This window comes from Bactrocera neohumeralis, chromosome 2 (assembly GCF_024586455.1).
Source record: "Bactrocera neohumeralis isolate Rockhampton chromosome 2, APGP_CSIRO_Bneo_wtdbg2-racon-allhic-juicebox.fasta_v2, whole genome shotgun sequence".
NCBI lineage: Eukaryota > Metazoa > Arthropoda > Insecta > Diptera > Tephritidae > Bactrocera > Bactrocera neohumeralis.
In genome coordinates, this window is record NC_065919.1 from 60,877,719 (window position 1) to 60,894,932 (window position 17,214).

At 34.8% G+C, this 17,214-nt stretch overlaps 2 protein-coding genes across 4 annotated transcripts; both read right to left on the reverse strand.

Moving 5' to 3' along the window:
- Positions 1-1,655: 1,655 nt before the first annotated feature.
- On the reverse strand, positions 1,656-7,858 carry LOC126768038 (fatty-acid amide hydrolase 2-B-like). The gene is made up of 6 exons (XM_050485902.1): positions 7,552-7,858; positions 3,404-3,626; positions 3,129-3,346; positions 2,780-3,070; positions 2,138-2,530; positions 1,656-2,063 (listed from the first exon to the last, which is right to left on the reverse strand). Exons 1-6 carry the CDS (start codon positions 7,723-7,725, stop codon positions 1,770-1,772), a joined length of 1,593 nt encoding a protein of 530 aa, XP_050341859.1. The 5' UTR covers positions 7,726-7,858; the 3' UTR covers positions 1,656-1,769.
- A 1,834-nt stretch (positions 7,859-9,692) lies between these two features.
- LOC126768035 (fatty-acid amide hydrolase 2-A-like) lies at positions 9,693-14,811 on the reverse strand. Of its 3 annotated transcripts, none has more exons than XM_050485897.1 (6): positions 14,483-14,811; positions 11,258-11,480; positions 10,981-11,198; positions 10,642-10,923; positions 10,176-10,589; positions 9,693-10,110 (listed from the first exon to the last, which is right to left on the reverse strand). In XM_050485897.1, the coding sequence occupies exons 1-6, from the start codon at positions 14,654-14,656 to the stop codon at positions 9,814-9,816; spliced, it is 1,608 nt and encodes a 535-aa protein (XP_050341854.1). In that variant the 5' UTR covers positions 14,657-14,811; the 3' UTR covers positions 9,693-9,813. The 3 variants fall into 3 exon arrangements, with proteins under 3 accessions (XP_050341854.1, XP_050341855.1, XP_050341856.1); XM_050485898.1 differs by having other exon boundaries at positions 10,176-10,568; positions 14,483-14,810; XM_050485899.1 differs by lacking the exon at positions 14,483-14,811 and adding an exon at positions 11,541-11,787.
- Positions 14,812-17,214: the final 2,403 nt, after the last annotated feature.

Genomic DNA, 17,214 nt, shown 5'->3' on the forward strand with positions numbered 1-17,214 from the left:
CTAAGTTCACGCGAGGTTCTGCGACAGAACGCAAGAAAATTACCGAGACCCCGATCGTTCCCATTCCGATATAATTGGTACAAGGGTTCCTCGCTCTTGCGAGCTCATCGACTTTGCATTTTCGCTAAGGGCCGAAATAAAAATGAGTATTTTAGGGGGTCAAAGGGTAATCTTAAAAAAAAAAATTCTTTTGCATTTTATGTTTCTTTATACCCTCAGAATTAATGTAGCAACCCACTTTACCATTGGAAGGTTTCGGAAAAGGCCCAAAAATAATTATACCGCTCGACGTTCGGCCACACCTCAAACTTTAAACGCGACTTTCTCAGAACACTCTATTTTAAACTGGCGGACATGATTCCGGTTGAACTACTCAACCGATTTGCTTAATTTTTAATGTTCACAAAACGCCTGGCTATCGTCCATATTAGATTAATAATTTTTTATAATTTATTGATAATGTTATGATAAAATTTATGTTAAAAAACATGGCGATAAATTAAAAAAAAACGTTAATTATTTTTTTATTTATCAAAATTTTTTCATGATTCTAGTAGGGACGATAACCATTCAGATCATCCAAACCTGAGAAATCGTGTCTGCCAGTGAAAAAACGCATCTCATTCACCCAGCCATTTCTCCGACAGATGTCATCAAAAAATTTAGAAGAAATTGTTTATACCCTCCACGATATACCTCATGATATGTGAGAAAAGTTCTATTGTTGAATAAAAATTTCTATGAAAAAAAATGTCAAAAACAGGCCAGATTACCCTACTGATCCCTTAATGAAGTAACTGACATTTCTATTGACTATTAAGGAGAGATATTCCTTGACCAAATTTGAGCGCACACTGAGCGAGCTTAAGGTGAATATTGCCGCTTTGCTGTGGGCGCGAATATTCACCTTCCTGAAAGAAGTTGCACTTCGGAGTACTTACTACTACATTGATCCGCTAAAACTTAGATTGATGGAGAGCTCCTTATAGAAAACTTCCTCTCCAACCTTCTCACTTAGCATCGACACACCCGTGAAAAAGCTGACTGCATCTCCTCTCTAGTGACTTTATCTGGTCTATATTGTACATATCTCTCGTACTAGTCGCAGAAGCGAATTCCTGAATGTCTTTGTTTTTAGATTCTTATGTACTCAGGTTTTATAACTTATACAGCGACTTTAACTTTGTCGAAGAAGGGGTTGCATTGATATTAATCAATTTGTTTCATTAAATAATTAATAAATTTCGAGAATTCTGAGATCTCATCGACGAAAATTTGAATTGATTTGAATACATATAATGAGAGAATATAGTGTTTATCCGATCCTTTCAGAAAGAAAGCACTATTCCGTGGCTTTTAAATGATGAATAAATATCAATTTTGAATAGAAACCCGACTTTATATTAAAATAACACCAGAAGTCAGAAGAAAAGAAACTCTAGAAACGACTTGTAGGACTTGTAGTTACCGTTATGCTGGAACTATTTATCTTTTAGGTATATTGATATGACCGTGGAGAATCTCCCTAAAAATTTATCATAAGTGCTTTTACTTGTGGTGGTATCGGCACTTTCAGAAGAATATCTTAAAAAACATATACAAAATCTACAAACTAAAGACATAATCAATATATTTATAAATCAAAACCAAACACATTTAATTCAATACTAACTTTTATTAAAAGCAAAAATATTGTATTAAAATGAGTTATTCAATTCCAAAATGCAATTGTGAGTAATAAAACCGAACTGAATTACCCATTTCGAGCTTTACAAAGGTTGAAATTCATGTGGGGTGGGAATTACCCAACCACCAAAGGCGGCTTCTAATTCACGAGCGATTTGAAAACACAACTTATCTCTATAGGGAGCGGCTACTACTTGAAAGCCAACTGGCAAATCATCGCCATTACGTCCCATTGGTATGTGAGTCGCTGGAAAGCCAATTATATTGAAGATCATAGCATAATCCACATTCCAAAGAGCCAAAAGCGAGGAATCGGTATGCAAAGCGGGCACCGGGAAGGTAGGAAATAATAAAACGCCATTGTCACCAAGCATTCGCTAAAGGCAAATAAAATTATTAGATTGATTAATTTTGGCAAGTCATTATTTATTGAAATTATTAAAAGACTTACGGCAAACGTCGATTTGAGCACTTCAACTTCAGCTTTGTATCTCAACATGGCTTCCGTTCTCATGCAGCCATTGAGCCGACGTAATGCATCGAAGTATAAAGCCTCGTTTGAGTATTCGGATTGGGTCAAAACTGCCTTACTCATTTCGGCAAGATGTTCGCGTATTTTATGCGGGCTCGATGAGTTAATTAAATACGGAAAATCCTTCAGCAATACAAGACCACCGATCGACATTTCCAGTGAGTTTTTGAAAGCGCTCATTGAGATTTTTTGAGTATGTAAGACGCGGGTTTGTAAAAATTTTACAGCTGACATAATTGAAACTTTAATATCTTTAGCGGGTGATCTATGTAAAAGACCGTTGAGACCACTAAATCCCAATGCGTAGAATACCTATAAAAGTAATAAATGAAAAAAATACATAATTGGTAATTCTTTAAATGATAAAAAAAGAAATTATATGCTTTGGTCTTGCTCTCTTGTAAGCGAGAACAAAAAGCTGTTGAAAAATATGCTGAGATAAATTTTAAACGCGTTGAGCATTCGTTTGCCACTCGTTATATACATATTTGAGAAGAATCCTATTGTGCACCTATTGCAGAAACTTTTCTAATTTTTTTTTCATACACATGTATAATCTACCTTTATGTCCTTGGTTTCCACCGGCGTTGACAGATCCAATAGCTCGGCATTTTTGCCAGCCATGACCTCCATTAATAAACTCAAATCACGACCAAATCGTGTTATTGGACCCATCTGAAGATATTCAAGGCAATCCTTATCCTTACAGTTAGGAAAATGTCCCTCAATTGAAGTGATTCCACCAGTGGGTTTGTGGCCGAAGACACCACAAAATAAACTCGGATATCGTATTGAACCAGCAATATCAGAACCAATACCGAATAAGCTTGCGCCGGCCCCATTTAGAGCACCCTATATAAAAAAGGACATTTAAACTTTACTAAGTATATGTATTTTTTCAATTACATACTTCTCCACCGGAAGATCCACCTGCTGTACGTCTACTGTCGTGTGGATTTAAGCAACGGTTTTGTGTTGCCGGATTTGTTTCCATGCTGAAGCAATATTCTGGTGTTATGGAGACCAGTATTGGTATGCCACCAGCAGCCACCAAATTGTTTACCGTTTCACCATTAGCTTGACATATTATGTTAGCGCGCTGACGACTACCAACGCGGAAGGGCATATCTGAAAATTATCACGATTACCTCCAAGTTATCTATTATTAGTTTGCCAGCAAAGTACCTTTCAGTCCACATGATTCCTTAACGGTAAAAGGTACACCCAACAATTTTAGGCGATTGAAGAGTGCCGGCAATTCCGCGTCTGGAGTTCTAGCAATTAATTCATCAGCTCGTGCGGCCTCTTCTAGCGCTTTATTGAAACGATCTTCCACCACTGCATGAATATGACTATTTACCTCTATGACACGATCAAAGTAGGCTTTTACCAATTTTGAAGGTTTCAACTGGAAAATACATAATATTATCAATGGAAAAAAAAACTGAAAACAAATTGAAAAAAAAGAAAAAACACAGAAAATAAAAATTCAATGAGGAATGTTTATTATAATTCGAAAGAAGATTCTTTGACATTTATTTTTTGAAGATTATCTCCTTCAAATGTTGGCCACAGCTACGTCTCAGGTGGTTCAATTTTCGGCATCAAATATGCTGTTACCTCGGCACGATAACGGTCACCATTGAATTTTACGTTCCCACCGGTATCATTTTTGAAGAAATATGTACCGAAGATTCCACCGGCCCACAAACCACATCAAACCGTTGCCTCATCGCGTCAGATCTTTTTGGAACTTTTGAGGAGCCCATAGAGCAAAGTGAGGTCGCTTGGGAAGGTCGAGATCCCGATGTAAAATGCGCCAAGTCCATATGTCAGTCCACGGGCCGACTGCTATATTTTCTCCATTGGGTGCTGGACGTGGTCTGTTATGTCTGTCGAATACTATCCAATAATGAATGCAGGGTCTCAAGATGGGTGATAGTGTTGCGAATAGAAGCGTACTATTCAGTAGTTCAGTTAACTTAACCATAAGTTAAGTGAAGCGCGCGAAACACATTTTTTAGAGAACGTGAACTTTCGTAATAAAGTTGAACGTTAGAACTCAATGGCTTTATCGAGAGGTTTGACAAATTTAAAGTACAAATTGTTAGAAATCTGCCAGTTTCGAATAAGGGAAGTTTTAATACATACTTATATATAAACTCAACTCTGTGTTTATTAGAGATTAACGTTTCGAGATGATCTAGAGATGGCAATTGAGTTCTCCATATTTATAAATTCGGAATATGGTTTTCATTAAAACAAAAAATTTAAAAAATTTCGAGAAATATGGTCTGTTCGACCTCAATAATTATCTTTGGATCTTAGAAACTCTCCTGGGGATCATACCCCTAGGGAAAAGACAATGGAACTACAAAACTGATTTCATTCTTTTTTATTAAAATTTTTTGCGAAAGGGGATTTCTTGAATCCATATTATACAGAGAAATATGGTATAGTGTCTCTGATCCTGTTGAATCTATCTATTAGGTATTTCGGTGCTAAATGAATTATTTATTCGATGCAATCCATTGTTGACATGCACCCATACTATTATCAGAAAGTGCTTCGAATGCTCCGAATCTTTCTAATATATCTCACAGATTGGCCGATATTTTTGATAAAAATTTCGGAATGGGAACTAGGGTCCGATTTGAAAAGTGTTTGGTAACAAAGTGTATCAGCTCAAAGGCAAATTTTAATTCGGAGTCCTTTTTTGTTTAATTCTTTATTTTTTTACTGGAAAGTGAAAGAATCAGATAAAATTTAAAATTGTGTTTTATGGGAAGTAGACATGGGCTCTGTCTGATTTTGTCCATTTTCACACTGTTAGATGTGGTTTTACACACCCATCATCCAAATTTGACACCGACCCTATAAAGCCCTGCCATACAATCTTGGGTGAAAGTTCGGGGCTTTAAAGCATATATTTATTGATTTATCGAATTTTCAGTATTTAAATACCGTTATATGGGAAAAGGGTGGGATTTTATTATTTGTTCTAATTAAACGAATTTGATTATTGTACCTTTAGTGGTTAGATAATACGTACTTCAAACTTCCTAGAGGACGGGACCATGCTCACTTTTTCAAAATTTTTATTATAATAATTATCATTAATGATAAATAATAAGATAATAATAATAAGATTTAATTATATTTTCGGTAGCGGTTTCCAAACTTCAAATATCATCTTATATTTACATATATATCTTTATCATATTTGTAACACCCAGAAGGAAAAGTCGGCGAACCTATATAAATGATCACCGTGACGAACTGAGTCGAGCTAACTATGTTCGCCTGCCTGTTCGTCCGTTTCAGTTTTTGAGATTCCAATCTGAAATTGTGTCCAATTCTCACCACGAAGCTGTTCTTTTGTCTGAATGGCCTATATCGGACCACTAAAGAATGTAGCCGCCATACAAACTGAACGAACGGAATAAATTGCTTGTATGGAAAGCTTTTTCATTTGACGGAATATCATATTATTATTGCCTAAGGCAAAGAAACTATTTAGATCGGATCCCTACAGCGTATAGCTGCTATACAAACTGAACGATCAAAGTTCTAGTATTTGTGAAGGGTATTATTAACCGAGTGGAAATGTAGCATAAACACTGTAATAGTTTCGGCGCAACCGAAGTTAACATGTTTCTGTTTTGGTGATTAAGCTAATGGCTTGGTGAATCGTCATAGCTCGTACTTTTGAAAAACAGCAATTTCCTAGTAATTTTTAAGTTCAACTATATAGATCATTAAAGTTTTATGTTACTAAAGATTATGCTAATGTAAAATATAAACGCTCTTATATAGATGTAAGTAAAAATACATTTAAGTATTATTAGTACATTATTAGACAGAGTACTTGAGACTAATGTATATATGTACATAACAATAAAGTTATACTTTGTATGCCAATATGCATGGTAAAAGATCGTACTTCAAGAAACCCGCGATATGATCGCGTCTTATAAAGACAAAGACAATACTAACAAAGTGCATGTATGGTGCTTGAAAATCATCAGGCAAGTGTTAGAGAGAGGGCAAAAGAATGATTTTGGTGGATATTTTAGGCATAAAACGCTTCCCGATAAAGCTGAATTTTTTTTCGAAAAGAGTAAGAGTACAGTGAACAGGTCTCTTTAGACATGCATCAAGTGTATTAACATTCAGAAAAGTCAATAATGATCGGAACGTAGGGGAAAAAACGAGCTATATACAAAAAATTCAAAAGCCAAAACGCAATGAATACCATCGATCAATAACCGTATTCACCATATTTGACCTTTGTAATTTTTTCTTGTTCCCCAAACTAAAATTGTCGCACCGTGGAACCCGTTTTCTGATAAGAGGTAAAACAAAATTCTTTGAAGGAGCTGAAGGGCATCCGAAAAAGTGCTTTTGAAAAGTGTTTCGAGGACTGGAAAATCATTGGCATAAGTGTATTACATCTTTATTTACTTTGAAGGCGACCAATATGATGTCTGAAAAGACTATTCTTCGCAATTACTCCGAATGGAGTTTTGTTAATTTGCATACGACCATAGATATGTAAATGACCACATCATTCTGCCAGCCTTGAAAATAATAACAATGCCAAGACAAAAAACAACACCTTGAGATGAAGTGCAATAACGCGATAAAAGAAAATAACAGTGAAAGTATTGCAGCAAATAAGAAAGAGACTAAATTGCCCTTTACTAAATAACAAAAACATAAACCGTTAGCCTATGAACAGAAGAGAGAAATTGAAGTACTTATCTTTTCATACCTTTAACAGGGCATATTAAGTTTGCCACGAAATTTGTAACACCGAGAAGGAAACGGCGGAGACCCTACAAACAAATAATAAACTATTTGTCGGAACCATTATAGCATTTAGCTGTCATACGAACTGAACAATCGGAATCAAGTGCATGTACGGAAAGCTTTTTCATTTCAAGGGATATCTTCAAGAAATTTGGCAAGAATTACGATCCAAGGCAACGGTACAATCTCCGAAGTGGTTATTCAGATCGGACCGCTATAACATATATCTGTCTTACAAACTAACCGACCAAAATCAAGTTAGAGATCATTTTATACACTTTTATGTTTAAAGATATCCTGTGATGTCTGATACCTGTGAAGAGTGTTATATCTTATGTGCAGCCAAAGTTAACGGTCGTTCTTGTTCTCTCATATTTTTCAGTGCTTTTAAATGATATATAAAGAATTTTAACGATTTACCTCAAACCAATTTAAAAAAAATTAACAATTTTGAATACTTTTCATTTCTAACACTATTCACGATCTTTTTTAACATTTTTGAGAAACGTCCTTCTTCATACCTTACGTTGTTGGTATAATTCCAGCACTTCCCCCACCGAAAGCGTCAATAATCTGTCACGAATCGGCGGAATCGTAGACGGACCTTTGCGCGGTAAAAAGAAGCACCATAGCGGATAAGCTATCATATAAAGAATCTTGAATATTAATTGCAATAGACGTAGGAAAAACTCCATCTTTTAAGCACAGTAAAATTCACAAGTAAATAATTAAAAGTAAGTCTCTAACTAAATTCTATGTAAATTAAGAATTTGTTGTGGCAACTGCGACCGCAATTTTTACCTACTCGCTAGAATGAGCGAAACCTACTGACTGCAAATCTCGTGCTCATATTTGCTTGACCGGTACACGCTACAATAATGTCGCCATTAACTAGCCGGTCTTATTTTGCATATTTACTAATGCGCATATTTGCAAGCGATCTCTCATATTTTGTAGGCATTGCGCTGCTGTTGAGAGTTCTATGTTTTAAATCAGTTGAATATATATTTGCAAGTGTGTATATAAAATATTTATGTGGAAGTGGAATAGATATATAGCGAAAATGCGTAGCTACGGTTATTAGCAAAAGTCTAATTAAAAGAAGTAAACATAACATAACTTAATTTTTTGCTTGGACTCAGCTACGGTACATACACAGGTGGCCAGATAGTTAGAAACGATTTTGAAGAAGGAGAAGAAGAAGATATTGTAGGGTATATTAAGTTTGTCAAGAAGTTTGCTACCTCTTGTAGGAAAATTAGGATACCTTAGAAAATATATATGTATACTTGTATATTTAAATGATCAGAGTGATGAGCTAGGTCGATTTAGCCATGTCCGTTGGTCCGTCTACTTGTATAGTATACAAACCAACTAGTTTTCTCAGCTTTTGAGTTATCGATGTGGAGAGTGGAGGTGTCATCAATTGATTTCCCTTGTGTTCACACTATCGAAAGCAGGGTTGAAAAGATTTCTTCTGAGCAAATTTGGTGGTTTGGAAGATATATGCATTAATTGAACGCGATTACGCTCACTACTCAAAGATTTTCTAACCATAGCTGCCCCTCTTTTATGAGATTCGGTTTGCCAAATTTCACCTGATTAATCATACAATAAAGTTTCCTTATTCGAACTTTACTTCCAATAGTTTTATTCTTTACAGCAAAAAGAGCTACGCTTATCCTGCTGCGCGTGCCTTACACTACCACATCCTGAAGAACTTTTCAAAAGTTAATACTGGATAACTACCTAATTTATTTCTATTTTATTCTATTTTTAAGTTAGATTCAAAATTAAATGTTTTATTTCAATTTTTTATTGTTGCAAACTTACACTATTAACAAAGAAATTCTGAAATTTTTTGGAGAAAAAATTTCAACCTCGCCATTGCAACGCCATTTCCTGGGGACTTCTAGGAAAAAAAGATGCGCCCGCGTTGGCAGGATAACTTCTTTTAGGATCATCTAAAGTGAAAAAATACGTGTTTTAGTTAAAACCTTAAATTAGAACTTAGATGAAGAAGGAAAACTGAAAATTGGATTTTTGGCTGATATTATTACAAAAAAAGAAAATTTCAGTGAAAGTTTTGCTATTTTTTTGTTTTCAAATAGTTGTAATCGAAAAAAAATCCTTTCCCCAAATCTTTCAGAATTTTACCTCAAAGACCTGTGTAAAATTTCATGAAAATCGGTTGAGCAATTCTCGGGAAACCTTGCCAACCGACTTCAAAAACAGGGTTTCGAGAAAAACGCGTTTAAAGACGGCGCACTTGGCCTAGCAAGCCCTAAGCGCACAAGTTTACAAAGCTGTATCTCCGAAACTACTACTCAGATCAACTTGAAAATTTAGGACAATATTCCAAAGATGTTATATAATTTAGTAAGGCAATAAAAAGTTTAGATTTTTTGAAACCCGTAAGCCTATGTAGCGGTTGTTCAAGAAGTTTTGTCGTTTGATAAGAAAAACACAATTTTATAATTCAAAATACACTTTTTTATTCAATATTATCTCCCTGAACATTAATACACTTACTCCAACGATCCTCCAATCTGTGGACCCCATCTCTGAAGTGAGAATTAAGTTAAATAACCATAGAGCTGGTACTATTATTTTGTGGACGAGGGGGGTTAGTATAAGCTCTTTATTATATGGAAACGCAAAATGGAAACCGAACCTTTAAACACCATATTTATATTTAAAAATTATTAAAATGAATTTCAACTTTTAAATTCAAATAAAAACTTAACATTACTAAGAGTATAATAATCAAGAATTTATTTATTCTATTTCAACGGATCCAGTTTATGTGGCGTGGGCACAACCCAACCTCCAAATCCCGCTTCTAATTCAGCAGCAATTTGAAAGCATAGCTTATCCTTGTATGGCGCTGCGACCACTTGAAAACCGACCGGCAAGCCGTCGTCATCATGTCCCATGGGTATATGAGTTGTCGGAAAGCCAAGTATATTAAATATCATACAATAATCTACATTACTGAGAAACAATATCGAAGAGTTATGATAAAGTGCTGGTACAGGAAATGTAGGAAAAAAGAAAACGCCATTATTGCCGAGCATTTTCTAAAAACGAAGAAAATGATAAGTAATATGAACCGACCTATATTTGGAAAAATTAATACACTTACAGCAAACTTAGCTTTCAGTACCTCAGCTTCAGCTTTGTATTTCAATATATTTTCCGTGCGTATTGCGGCGTTAAAACGTCTTATGGACTCAAAGTATAAAGCGTCTCTGGTATATTCCGATTTGCCTACTATTGCTTTGCCCATTTCAGTTAAAATTTCTTTTTTTTTATTTGGGTTTGAAGTGTTGATTAAATAAGGAAAGTCATCTGACAATGTCATGCTGCCGAACGAGATTTCGAGTGAGTTTCTGAAATCACTCATGGATGCCCGTTCAACTTCACATCCACGACTCTTTAAGTACCTTAAAGCAGTCAAAATAGAAAGTTTAATCTCCGTTTCGGGCGAAGTATGCAAAATACCATTAAGCCCATCAAATCCAAGTGCGTAAAAAATCTGTGGGAAAGTAGGAATTAACTGACTTTACTTTTTCTAAGTAATACCTCTCATATACTGTATAAAAATCTACCTTAATATCCTTTGTTTCCACCGGTGTTAGTAGATCCAATTTTGCAGCATTTTCACCGGCTATAACTTGCATAAGTACGCCCAAATCACGACCAAACCGGGTGATTGGACCCAACGAAAGGCTATTCTTGTTTTTGGTGTCTGGAAAATGTCCTTCAACTGATATAATACCGCCTGTGGGTTTGTGACCGAAGACACCATTAAATAAACTCGGATATCGTATCGAACCACCAATGTCAGAACCAATACCGAACAAGCTGGCGCCTGCACCATTTAAAGCACCCTATATAAAAAAACAAAGTGCATAAATATATTATTTTTTTTTCTTGTAAACACATACTTCTCCACCGGAAGATCCACCAGGTGTCCGTCTGCTGTCGTGTGGATTTAAGCACCGCTTTTGTGTTGCTGAAATTGTTTCCATGCTGAAGCAGTATTCCGGCGTTATGGAGACCAGTAATGGTATGCCACCAGCTGCAACCACATTGTTCACTACTCCACCATTCGCGGAGCTTATCATATGGGCGCGCTGACGGCTACCAACACAAATTGACATGCCTAAAGAAAATATTTTGATTAAAAGAGGGACGAACATATTTTTGTAAACAATTTCTTACCTTTCAAACCGCATGATTCTTTTACCGTAAAAGGTATACCTAATAAGGTATAGCGACTAAAAAGTGGTGATAATTGTTCGTCTGAGGTTTTGGCGATTAGTTCATCAGTTCGCACCGCATCTTCCAGCGCACCTTCGAAACGATCTTGCACTACTGCATTGACATGAGGATTTACCTCTTTGATACGTTCTATGTAAGCTCTCACCAGAACCTCAGATTTTAGCTGAAAGGTTGGATATTCACTTAATAACGAAATCATTATCATAAATAGTTTTTAAGTTACAGTCATTTAATGGTAGCCTTCCCGGTCAATCGGTTTTTCTCAAAGACAAAATCATACGATTATCATGAAATTTTTTCTGCCAGCTTTGTGTATAATTCCATATACAATGTCCTAACAATTTTTTGATCTGAGCTTGGAGCCATCTGTAAAGATGCTTATCCCCGTGCCCTTGTTCCCCTAGTGTCTTTTCCACTCCTCTCTGAACCCTTTTGTGTGGTTTCCAGAGCTGCCTGGGAAATAAGTATCCATTAGCTTGCAGCCATCCTAAAAGCTTACCGTGCCCTTGTTCCCTAGTCTCTTTTCCACCTCACTGAACCCTTTTTTGTTTGGCTTCTGAAGCCTAAAGACTCTTCCCTATGCACCACACAGCTTTTGTTTGGCTATGCACCGATTGTGCCATAATTTTCCTAAGTTGATACGCTTCCGCCGTGTTCGCATTCGATTGTGACCTAATTTAATGTCAAAAACGCAATGAATACCATTGATCAACCACCACATTCATCAGATTTGGCTTCGTGTGATTTTTTCTTGTTCCCCAAACTGTAATTGCCGCGTTGTTCCCGTTTTCAGTCGATCGAAGAGATGAAACAAAATTCGCGGAATCCATTCTAAAAAGTGCTTATGAAAAGTGCTTCGAAGACTGGGAATATCGTTGACATAAGTCTATCTGGTGGGTATTACTTTGATGGTGACAAAATAAATATTTTATTTATAATTTCCAGGTATACAATGTCTGTATGTATTTAAGGAAATGCAAGTTTCTACTGTCTTGCATGATAAGTGTCGAATTAAGCTATCTATGTCGCGTGCACTATTTTATTTAAATATTATATTATTATACATATATACACCATAAGTGCTAACGCCGTTATTGCTCTTATCTCTCTTCAAATTTATTTATCTCTCACAAATTTCCAGTTAATGAAATTGTGAAATTTGTGAGCATTGTTTAAATACTTTTTAATAGAGTCTTATTTTTTTATGCTCTCACAACGTATTGCTGTAGGGTACAACAGTTTTGTGCTCCTAACGATTGTTTTTATCAGCTAGAACTAATCGAGACAGAATAGCGTGCTATATTGATGAGAGAAAAATTCGACAGTCTGCCTATCCGTAATTTGCTAACAAAAAGTTTAAAAACTTTTCTTTGCAAATGCACGAAAAACATGAAATAATAGATAAAACTCAGTTATCAACTCAGCTATAGAATTTAATATATGCAATTTAGTGTAAGAATATACCGGCGTACGCCTATATTAAAAATTGTTAAATAATTAATCCTTACCAGAAAGTAGTTTTGAGTAAAAAATGGATAAAATTGGTGATTACATCCCCATAAAACCCCAAACCCCATTATAAAAATTTCATTATCCTAGTTGACTTCGTTTTGATATTAAATGGTTCTATTTTCTTGACTTCGATAGAATGTAAAGCAATGGGTTGCATAGGTTTCAACCTCTGCTTAGTAGACTCATATACCCGAAATATAGATTTTTGTTTTCAGCTTGGCATCATACCCTATATGTTTTTTAATGTGGAAGATATATCAATAGTATATTAATTGTAGACACCTTGTTTGGAATAACGTGATTCCGTATCAGAACTAAGGATTAATTTTTTTAGTGACCTGCAAGTACCCTTAAGTTTTAAAAATTGCAAGAAAATTATGCATGCGAACTTAGCTTCTCCTTACTTATTGCATTATACAATTAAATCAATTATCAGGTAATAAAGCTCTGTCTGATTAATTACAATTATTTACATAAACGCTGTGTCAGTCTGTTACAGCAATGGAATTAAAATATTAGCGGCATTTCTGTTATGAATCGTTATTAATAGAGAATAACTTTTATAAATGAGATAATGAACTGAGAGTAATTGATGTGTGCAGTTTTTCGTATTCTCCAACGCCCCCTCGTTACTGTTGTGTCTAACTAGTACTTTTTTGAAAAATCTCCAACGTAATCGTCGTATAATGTTATGTGCTCTTGCAAACGTTTTAAGATTGTTGCATTGTAATTGATAAAAATATACCAACAGAGTATACATTTTATACTTATAATATTTAACAGGTTAATTTTTCGATTTTTCATGCGAGTTTTAGGAGCACGGATCGCAAGATGCTTTTGGCCCAAGATCGTTCGTAAGATATCCAGTGAGTTCTACCTTCAGTAAAGCAAGCCCTACCCTAGTTTGTTGCCCTATCGGCGTCCACGCTGTAAGGTTGAGAATCTTACCCGCTATCAGCTGCGGAATCTGTATGGAAGAGAACGAGGTGGAAACATCTGAACTTTCTTACTGATTGACGCACGTTTGCGAGATTAAGGCTAAAAAACTTGGAAGCTCACACTTCCTGATATCCCATCGGGGGAATATAAATTCAGCGTCTAAACAAATTGAAGTGTCCCGTTTTGCCGACTTATAAGATCCGACACGGAAATTATTTCTTTTGGCTTCACAAATGACCACATATTATGGTCCAAATGCGATCACCATTTTGAAGATCAGCTATCGAATCTATCCTAAGCTAATAACAATATAATCTAAATTGACCTCTTTGAAAGGTAATTTTCACCAAGTGCACATTCGTATGTGACATTTTTTAGATGTTACATTTCTGAGTTTTGCTACATTACTGTAGATCGTTAGACCTTTTATAAAGTGTTTCTTATAACAACATTTTGATTTCCTGAATTTTTCAAATTGCAGACTTCTGAATTTTTAAAAACGATAAATTTTTCCTCGAAAATTATAAATCTTATATTTTGACTTCTATTGGATAGAAAGGAAAAATGAGCTTACACCTGCGATATAACGGTAATTTCATTTCTGGAAAAAAATACTTTTCTTTTCATTGCCATTCTTTCTTCTTCTTTTATAGAGAAGTTTACCTCGTATAAAATATACACTTGCTTAGCCTGTTTTAAAAAGTTGTTTTTTACCTTTCGCAGTTTCATCAATTTTATCACTTCAACTACTGGTAGTGTTACCAATTGATTGCGTATTGGCGGTATGGTGGATGGACCTTTTCGCGGCAATAATAGTTTCAAAAGTGGATAAATCACAATAGAGATTAATTTTAAAATTAATTGTATTAATCGTAGTAAAAACTCCATTTTTAAACAAAAATTATTTAAATATTTTTTTATACGTGTTTTGCTGCATACATTAATAAAAAAATAGAGAACAAGAGGTCAAGAACGAAATTATGAAGTATTGGTAATCGCGCCCGTTTAATACTTCTACGAATGAATGACCAAAACCTACTGATCGTAAGATCCCAATTAGAATTCCCTTCAGGCGCGCGACTCTACAATAATGTCAACGTGTGAGATACTCTATCAGCGGAAATTGAATCACAGTGCACATATTAGGGATGCACATTTAACAATTAATTTATATTTTCTTTTTTACTTCTTCCATATATTATATTATTTATATGAATTTTTATTAAAAATAACTCTTTTTTATTTAAATATTATCTATTATAAATTCTAGAAATATTAAAACTATTTCATTGTGGAATTTTTTGAGGCAAAATATGAAATCAAAGATGTGTTGAAAATACATTTATGTTAACATTGCACAATTTCTTATTCGAGTCTGAGAATGATTTTTTGTTATTAAGGCCACAATCTCAGAGTTTTTAAAAACTAAGTTATTAAGCCTATATTAGCATAGAAATTTGTTTTATTACTCAGTCATACACATGTGACACTTCCTACTTTACTTTGCAGTTTCATCGACCACCCTTTTTTAAGTTCGTACTGCATCTTCTTCTTCTTTATTTGCCAATTGGTATTCGAATATTGGCGATCATATAACATTTAATAATATGTACAATATTAATAAGCTTAATAATAATATAATAATGTAATGTTTACATGTTAAATATATACATTGTATATTGAAAAAAAAATTAAAAAAATTACAGATTTTGAATTATCGCAGCATATTTCTCTCTATCTCTCGCCACATCTATAAGGTTGCCAACATTCTGGATTCCTGTCCATTTCGTACTGCATGTAAGTGTTTTATTAAGGCATCATGTTATAGTTAAAGAAGGCTTAATGTGTCAAGCCTAAAATTTTTAGCCGACAGGCTGATCCCCTATATCAAATTATAGTTCTTTATCTTGGTGCTTAGTTATGACCCCTTATGGGTTTCCGCTTAATCTCATTTTGTGGGCGAGGCAGTTGTCCAGCAGTTTCATTAAGATATCTCGATTTTTACTCAACAGCTTGCACGAAAGAATCTTTTATATATACATAAGCCTACATCTAACTCAATTAGTATTCGGTGATACAAACAACCGTTAGGTTTATAAAACTGTTATGTTGCAACAGTATAAAATCTTTACGATGAACTTGAACTTGATTGAGAGTAATACTAGCGCCGACATTAGCTTCATCGATCATAATAAAAACTTAAAGTAACGTGAGCATATTTCAGTCAGCATATCAAACTGCATTCTATGGTAGTGTTGGGTAGGCGAGATAAGTTATACATTTATTCACATGTAAAATTATATCAATTTTTGAATGTTCTAAATATTAATAAACGAATTCGCCATCATTACATCGTTTCATTTCCCTTGAAAACGCAAATTCATTAATGAAACCTCTCGCTTTGTTCGTCACCCACAGCACTTAAATTTGTCTCAAAGAAATTAGAGGAGAGTCAAGCATATGTACATATATTCAAGAACATATTACACCCCTAAGCTTTTATAAGTTTACTAAATTTACTAAATTTTTTCTTATCAGGAGAAAGTAGATTTCAATCGTTTACTCGAGACCAAATGATATTTAATCAGTTTGAAGTTCATAAATTTAAATATACCTAATCCCCCAAAACAGTTAAAAGTGCAGTGAGTTGATAAGATTGCCGGTGTAACAAAGTTGAAAACTGCAATAATAAACAAATAAAATGGAAAAAACTATTACTTCTTATCTATAAATCAGTACTCAGACAGATATGGATCTATGGTGCACAACTTTGGACGGTGTGTTAACATAATAAGATAGTCATCCCCCAATTCCGAAAACAAAATACTAAGACTAATTATCAAAGCGCCAAAGTATTGTAGAAGTACTGATGGAGAGCGTGAATTCTGCTCAGTGTCGATCAAAATAGAAATATCGAAAATTGTACTTATGAAGGTGAAGTATGATGATGAAGAGATGCACAACCAAAGCGACCCAAACGCCTCAAACTTTGCGATCTTTTACTTTAGCTTATACTAATCACTGCATTGTTTTTTCGTAATTCGTTGGCACATACAATATATCTCATACACTAACCACCAATTTTATTAAGATAACCAACATAGTGGCCTTTATAATAGGTATATGGGAGGGTAGTATTGACCCGATTCAACCCATTGCAGCACACATCAAGAAAAATAGTCTGCGAATTTCAATTATAAATCTCACACTGTAACCAATATTTTCGGTATTAAGTCAACTATGTATAGGTATTGGGGTCCATTTATTCGGGTCTCGAGAAATATATTTTTACTTAAAAGTGGGCAGTGTCGTGCCCATTGCCCAATTTTTACCCCGGCTCCCACAACGGCTTGTCATATCATTATACTGGCAGCTATATGCCATGCTGCTCCGATATCTGCATTTCTGACATTTGCATGCTGTTTGGATCCCCTCTGTCGTCTCAA

Bases quoted from the DNA above. Each gene is read 5' to 3' on its own strand.
- LOC126768035 (XM_050485897.1), bottom strand. From the start codon at position 14,656: ATGGAGTTTTTACTACGATTAATACAATTAATTTTAAAATTAATCTCT. The intron at 11,199-11,257 runs GTAAGAAATTGT...TATTTTCTTTAG, and splicing joins AGAATCATGCGGTTTGAAAG to GCATGTCAATTTGTGTTGGT. The intron at 10,111-10,175 runs GTAAGTGTATTA...CTTCGTTTTTAG, and splicing joins TACTGAAAGCTAAGTTTGCT to AAAATGCTCGGCAATAATGG.
- LOC126768038 (XM_050485902.1), bottom strand. From the start codon at position 7,725: ATGGAGTTTTTCCTACGTCTATTGCAATTAATATTCAAGATTCTTTAT. The intron at 3,347-3,403 runs GTACTTTGCTGG...GATAATTTTCAG, and splicing joins GGAATCATGTGGACTGAAAG to ATATGCCCTTCCGCGTTGGT. The intron at 2,064-2,137 runs GTAAGTCTTTTA...ATTTGCCTTTAG, and splicing joins TGCTCAAATCGACGTTTGCC to CGAATGCTTGGTGACAATGG.